This window comes from Mytilus galloprovincialis, chromosome 3 (assembly GCF_965363235.1).
Source record: "Mytilus galloprovincialis chromosome 3, xbMytGall1.hap1.1, whole genome shotgun sequence".
Lineage (NCBI taxonomy): Eukaryota > Metazoa > Mollusca > Bivalvia > Mytilida > Mytilidae > Mytilus > Mytilus galloprovincialis.
The window spans coordinates 47,847,374-47,855,149 of record NC_134840.1 but is presented as its reverse complement, the minus strand read 5'-3'; the positions used below and the strand labels follow the sequence as shown (position 1 = coordinate 47,855,149).

The 7,776-nt window shown below is 30.9% G+C and overlaps 1 protein-coding gene across 1 annotated transcript; it reads right to left on the bottom strand.

Moving 5' to 3' along the window:
* Nucleotides 1–2,632: 2,632 nt before the first annotated feature.
* Nucleotides 2,633–7,466, bottom strand: LOC143066446 (uncharacterized). Its single transcript, XM_076239371.1, has 9 exons — nt 7,385–7,466; nt 6,721–6,797; nt 5,827–5,990; nt 5,341–5,465; nt 5,020–5,168; nt 4,614–4,674; nt 4,213–4,372; nt 3,336–3,507; nt 2,633–2,864 (listed from the first exon to the last, which is right to left on the bottom strand). The coding sequence occupies exons 2-9, from the start codon at nt 6,791–6,793 to the stop codon at nt 2,704–2,706; spliced, it is 1,065 nt and encodes a 354-aa protein (XP_076095486.1). The 5' UTR covers nt 6,794–6,797; nt 7,385–7,466; the 3' UTR covers nt 2,633–2,703.
* Between the last annotated feature and the right edge of the window lie 310 nt (nt 7,467–7,776).

Below are 7,776 nucleotides of genomic sequence, written 5' to 3'. Positions count from 1 at the left end.
TTTTACATAATACTGGTTTTGAAAATATGTCCTAGAAGTCGTCTATCAGTCCCTGGGACATGCGCAATCAGGGGACATTGAATCAGTAAGGCCAAAAACAACGAGGTGTTTTTCTGAAGCAAATTTCGGTTGTGATTCAAGAACAGTCCCAAAAGCCTTAAACAGGGACAAATCGCTTGAATTTAGTAAACCAAAGGAATTAAAATTATCTCTTGATATACACAAAACTTCAGAAATAATCAAATCAATGAAATCTTTAAAATCTGCTAGGGATGTGAAGGATATAGAACCTAACTTAAAAATGAAGGAAACCGAGTTATTGAAAGCACGATATCAAAATATTGAGTCGAAAAAAAACCCAAATACGCTTATTAAACAAAGCTCTGAACCAGAATCCTTCAGAAACAAATTGCAACCAAGACAAAAGCTAGGATTAGGGACTCAATCATTTGATATTTTTTTGGATGTCCCCAAGCCATTTTCACCGACATACACAAAACAGTCAAGCGACGAAAGCTCATCAAGCAAGAATGAATATTTATCAACATCTTCTAAATCATTTGACTGCGATTCTGCACGATGCATATCAACTAGTCCTAGAGCAAAAGGTAAAAGAACAATAAGTGAAGAAGGATTCAGAAAGAAAGAGAAATATCGAATGAGTATTCGAAATAAGCCTGTCAAATCTTTCCTCGACGACAGCGTCAAATCGTCAAAGAATTCCATGAGCCAACAAACCACAGTTAGCATCGAAGATGAAGATGGAGTCATAATTGAAATTATTCACCAAGATAGTGACGAAGAAAAGATTCCTTTAAGACCATTGTCGGTTGAAAGCGATAACGCCGGAAAGGTTGATGTCAGTTTTGAATCATCAAAAAATCACCAAAACAAGCGTATTCCTTTAGGAATTTTGAGTCGAAGTCTCGGGAATATAAAGAAGAAGACTTCAAAACTGAAGTCACTTGTACGAAGAAAGAGCAGCAGTTTGATGACAATAAAATCATCAGAGACCTAGGACGACAAGACTGAAGCAATGAAAGCAGTCTCAAATGAAGAGATCATTTTAAACGATACACTACTTGATGGCAATATCAACGATATTCTATGTGCATATTTGAATATTCTATTCAATATTCTATTGATACATTATGGCCAACAAAATGATTATATCAAACCTTTAAAGGTTGTGTTACAGTATGATTTTTATTTTTATATTACTTTGACATCTGATTTATAGCATTGTTGTAAATTTCATGATCCTCCATCATCTTTATTAAGTTTAGAATTTATATTTCATCATATTTTTCTTTATTTGAAGCTTTCGCTTTTGATTAAATATGTATAAACATAATGGTTCCAAATAATTTAAGTAAAGAACGAACATTGTCATTGATATGCATTTAGTGTATGATAAATTATCAAGTTTGACTCTTGGCGTAGAGGTGCGCAGACTAATATTTTAATATTCCTCTAAAACAAATAGTTATAGACATGAAATCAGGGCTACTTTACTTTTAAAGTGTTAAATCATTATGGGGTTTCATAATTTAACATAATGATCAACATTTAATATATGATTTCATTATTTAATTTCTAGTCATAACAAAATAGCAATAACAAAAAATAAGCGCCTCATTTTTTTCTACTTTATTCAAGTACAGCAAAAGATAAACAGTTTTCATTTTTGCATTAATATCAGAGAGTTGATGTTATCCCCGGGTTGTCTGTGTTCACATATTGTATATTTTGAAGGAGCTTTGAAAAGTATTAAACAAGAAAAAAAATCAATTGTATCACACACGTTGTTTTAATTTCTATCCAGTTAATTATGTTTGTCTATTTACATGAAACCAATCAAATGTAACGAAATGAAAGTGAAATTTAACGAATAATAAACTTATTTTCAAAACAGCTTCACTGATTAATTACAAATTTACATTTTTTTTTATTTCTTTGTTTTATTTGCATCCATTTCATTTCAATGTTGAATGGGTAAAATTGATTATATATTTGTATGCATTATGCACCCCTGATAAATTATAGATAAATATATATTGGTTGGAGGAGCTTTTATTGTTATGTTGTTTTTTTTTTTGGAAGTTGTACTTTACTTATAGTAGCTGAAAAGAGAGTCGAAAGATACCAGAGGAACATTCAAACTCAGAAGTTTTAAAAATATAAATTGACAACGCCAGGCCAAAAAAGAAAAAACGACACAATGAGAAACAACAATCTAAAATACACAACATAGAATATTAAAACTGAGCACCACATACCCCACCGAAAACCCTCGGTATCGAGTGGTATCGGATGCTCCAGAATAGTGTATCTTATACAGAAAATTTAGAATTTGTTTTTCCTCTCTGAATCTTTTTTCATTTTGGTAAAAAAGGGGCGAAAGATATCTGAGGGACAGTCATTGTATACACGTATTTTAATCTGCACTCACACATTTCAAGGACAACTGTATAATATCCGTATAGACCCCGTCCCTCCTCCTCACAATCATAAATACCCTCTTTTTATGGTCGTCTGGTTTATGATCATTCCTTTATTGTAACAGAGTTTTGTGCAAAGAACATATTATACACAAATCGTACTAAATTAAACATAAAAATAAAAAAACAAATGAATAGATATTATTTATTCGATTCTCTCCTTATATTATTAGTTTCCGTAGTGATAGACGTAGTTATATCATCAGCATTTGTTATTTATATCCTTCAGATCCTTCTGCGCTTTCAGTTTTCTATACAGGTATACAACGGCAGCAGCAGATGACAAAATAGCGATGATAAAGGCAATCAGACCAAGAATCAAAGGTAATTTATTCATGCAGACGTTGTCGTTAGCATCGTCATCTGAAAAAAATATATAAAATAAAACATATTCTATGTATATTGTCTTGAAAAACTATGTAATACTACGGGCCACCTGAAACCCGTCTCTGGATGCAGGATTTTCTCTCCGTGTTGGACACCCATTCGTTGCCTATGGCTGTTCACTACTCTTTGGTCGGGTTGTATGACACATTCCCCATTTCCATTTTCAGTTTATGCAGAATGTATCATGTTGTATTATTTTTAGAAATGTGAATCTGATGAAGGTTACAAGTGAGTACCCATTAAATTGATATAACCAGTCACTTTTAAATATAGATAGCAATTAATAGCAATATGATTCTCTTAACTTTTTATAGCTGAGGTCGTGTTTAATAAATGAATGAATTAAAATCTAACATTGTTCTCGTTAATGTTTCACTATTATTTTGAAAATTTATATCAAGCAATGTTCAAGTCAATGTATTTGTGTATGTTAACACTGTATCACACCTTCAATAACTACATCATTAGCTATAATTCTAAGAGTTGACCCAACATTGATATCATCAAATGGTGAATTGTCGTCTGCGCCTCTCTTTTGACGGAGACTTCCGGAAACAACGACGTCCATCACATCTCTTCTTTTTCTTCCAAACCCGTTCTCGCTACTTGCACATGTTGTCTAAAATATGAATAACATATTTGTTGAATTATACATACAAGTTTGCTTGTTTTTTGATATCCTGTTCATTTGACTGGTATTTTCATTAACTGAGAATGAATTCAACTATATTCGATACATGTGTCAGCAGTATGGTAGCGCTCAAGCTTTAAAATAAACAAAGTGAAAAGTAAAATCACAAAAATACTAAACTCAGAGGAAAATCCAATCGGAAAGTCTATAATCACATGGCAAAATCAAATGACAAAACACATCAAAAACGAATGGACAAGAACTGTCATATTCCTGACTTGGTACAGACATTTTCTAATGTAGAAAATGGTGGATAAAACCTGGTTTTATAGCACGAAATCTCTCATTTTGATGACAGTCTCATTAAATTCCGTTATATTTACAATGATGCGTGAACTAAACAGACATAATGAATAAAATAGTCAAAATAATTGTACTTCAGTCATCTTCAGTTACTTCTATAAGCTTGTATGTTTTATATCACAAGAAATTAGGCAATTGTTTATGTTGGTGCCTTGTGTGGGCTGCATCTCCATTTATTCAAACTCTTTGAAATTATTAACAAATAATATTTTTCGGTTGATTATATCATTTTCTGTGATATAGGCGCTTATTTCTTTAATGATGACTGCAGACCCATGAATATTTTTACAAGAAAGCTAACTTTGCCAAAAAAAATCAGATTCTACTTACTGCTGAGCAGCTTCCAAGACAAACTTGTAAGGAGCATGTGAATGTCATTGGGACTGATCCACCATTAAGATCGGTTGTACGGAAAGCTCCGAATGTTGCAGATAAGAAACCTTGAGCTGGTTTTGAGTATTCCGGGAAAAGTTCTGTATCAGTTGCACAGCTGGAAAAAAAATACACCAGAAGCTATACTTTATTTTTTTTTAAATAGTATGTATTGTTGAATTTCTTTTTATTTACATAAGAGTATAGCCTTTTTCTTCCTGGACTAATTTGAAAATAAAAAATGACAGTAAACTTAATTGATTTTTTTCCCATTCGGTTGTAAAGAAGGGTGTTTAAATTAATTTCCATGACGAAGTTTTATAGCTAACGTATGAAATTTTTTTTCTCTCAATACTTACGAATTTTCGACTATTGGGATTGTTGAAGCTGTGCAATATTTTGCTTTGATGTCAAAATCCTCTATAATGAAAAACAATATAAAAAGTAAATAAATGATTCATGGTTAATACATAAATGAACGTAACAAAATCTTTTCAGGGAAACGTGTAGTGAATGTATTCAGCAGATATTGAAAATATTCAATATTTACGTCACAAAAAAGGGTGTTGTAATCATAAATTAGTATATGCAGAGAATTACTATATATGTCTGGTATATGCTATACCGGCAATATGTATATTTAAGAAGAATCAAATTCATTATTTTAAGGCGTGAATTTTCTGTAAGCTTTAACTATATGATATTTATACATAGAAAAGGGAAAAAAATGACAATATCCTACAAAAAGCTGTTGGTAAAACTTACCTAAATATTCAGCATCCAACTCCATAGTTAAAGTCAATATGTCAGTAAGTTTAACATCACCACCGGTTACATCCACTCCGTTGCTGTACAATTTCATGAAAGCTGTTGGCTTCACAGTTAAATTTTGACCGAGGTCATCGTCTTTGTCCCTGGAAATGAAATAGTTTAAATATAGACATGAAGACATTATTTAGAAATATAGCTGAATTTTCGTTTGTCAAAAAGATATAAAGATAGATCTTCTGACATAGTTTTAGAAGTTATTGTAGTATTGATTCATAGAAAAAAATGATATTTATTACAAACAATTATTGAACTTACAAATTGTTGGTATCTCCGCTTAGAGATATATCCGTTAGGTCAGCCAAACACATAATTGGTATTTGTTTATCATCCCCTGTCTGATATAATTGTTTCTTCTGGACAATTATTTTAAAAGACGATTCCTGCAACAGAAAAATAATTCCTAGATTATTGTACAAATTAATCGGAATGTTATTTTATGGGTTCTGAATAAATAAAATCATTAACATAAACATAGCATGGATACTGAATTAGAATGTGAATTTTGAATATCAATAGCAAGAATGGAATTTACCATTTAAAAGAAAAATATCATTCTTTAACTCTAGAAGACAAATATGGAGTACTAAACTAGAAATAGAAAATGCAAGATGTGGCTGAATTTTCCATATAAACTAAAAAGAAAAATACATTTTTGACTTCATTTCTGTGTAAATTGCTATCAATTGATACTGACAAAGTTTTGTATTTGTAAATTATATTTCCCTTATTCTGAATACTCACCCAAGCTATACCACAAGCAACAAAGTTAAATTCGTGAGTGTTCGATCCTGTCGATGTTAGTTGCTTACAAGCGGCCCCTTGACCCTGGATATATATGATCCCATCCTGAGCGGCATCATTAAGAGTTAATTTTAGATTACTCTTTGTACAGCTGTCAACTGTCACTGAAATGTAAACAAGTACATGGTTAACTTGGATTTAGTTGTATTTTCCCCTATATCTATCATTGTCTATATAGCATATAATTGCTTAAATCTAATGCATTTGAGCTCTGGTGGAAAGCCGTCTCGAAAGAAATCTTACCACATCTCCTTATTTTTATGAAGATATTTATCGAAAACATCGATCTAGCAGCTTCAAACTTATAACGTCAGCAAATACCATGGCAAGAACGACAATCAAATTTATCGGTACAATTCGTTTAAATCAACCTATTGGATAACTCAAAATGGTAAAGAAAATAACACTTTCATAAAAACAATCTTGTTTTATGAACTGCTGGGTGCTTGTATGAAGATGTTCATATTATTATTTTTTTTTATATCTTATTGTTATTTTTTATCTGTATCTAACATACAGCGAACAATTGTATATTAGTATTTTGTTTTAGTTTATATGTACTGTAATCATTATAATCATTCTAATAATTTACTACATTATATTTTTTTAATTAATTCGATTGTATATCTCAATTATGGGCACCAAGATTGGTTAATAAAATTATCTTATTTTATCTTACAGCATCTCGGTAAATACCCGTTATTCATACAATTAGAAAGATGCTTTTAAAAACCCCTTTGATATAGATCCAATCGTGAAAGCCAAAAGTTGAATGGGAAAATTTTGGAAGTTAAAATAAGTTAAGACACGTGTCAGCAACAAAACTATACTTACAAGCAGGAGAAAACTGAGCCAATGATCCAGACAAAACTAGACTCACGACAAAAGAAATTCTAAGCATTTTCATTCTTCTGTGAAAGAAAAAAATGATAAAAACTTTGAAAACACTAGATGAACATGACTGTGACAAGTGAAAAGTATTTGAAAAAAAATAGGCAGGAAAATGCTTAAAAAAGGTACATTTCGTTTTCAATTTTGAATATAAATATTTTTGGAAACTTGACATTTTGTTGCGTCAAAGACATATGTTTTCCCTCCAAAGGATCAAAATATAATGTTTTGTTCGTAAGGCGCACTTGTTTGTTTGCATCAAAATTTTCGATATATAAATGTAAAATAAACTGGGAGTTTTATATTTAAGAATACACAACACGAAAATGTTAGTTTTAATAAGCTATTATTCAATTGTCCTTACTTTCCAAACATATTTTTTTCGTTTGAATCATAAAATCACAGGCTAATTCTAGATTTGATAGAAAAATATTTTCATTATTTCTTTTAGCATGCGATTTGAAAAACCATGAATCAATGAGTTATGTCGCTTTTGACGAAAACAATCGTTGAACAATACGACGTCTCAAACTTGTACTTTTCTTCTCTATTGATAGTAATTATAATTTATCAAATACTGGAATTAAAACGTGTATTGGATATTTACCTTATGCAGAATCTACAACTGGAATCTCTCAGGAGGGCAGGAAGTTAGGTGTGTGCCAGTTAGATGTCAGCAGACTTATTTATACATATTTCCATTCATGATAAATTATTCTACCAGAATTAATCCATTTGTATAAAGTTAATTATCAAATTAATTTTGTTTTACAATTATTGACAGTTCAAAAGTAATAATGAAAAATGACGACGAAATCAAACAATATTTCGCCATAATTATATTAACCGAAAATTTATTATGCACCTGTGAAAGACTTTATCTCTATCAATAATAAATCGTACTTTTGTTAGTTCTTCAAGCCTTTGTGATGAATCAGAATACTAGATTTGTTACCTATATTAAACCTCCTTCAGAATCTTTTCTAAAATAACACCCTC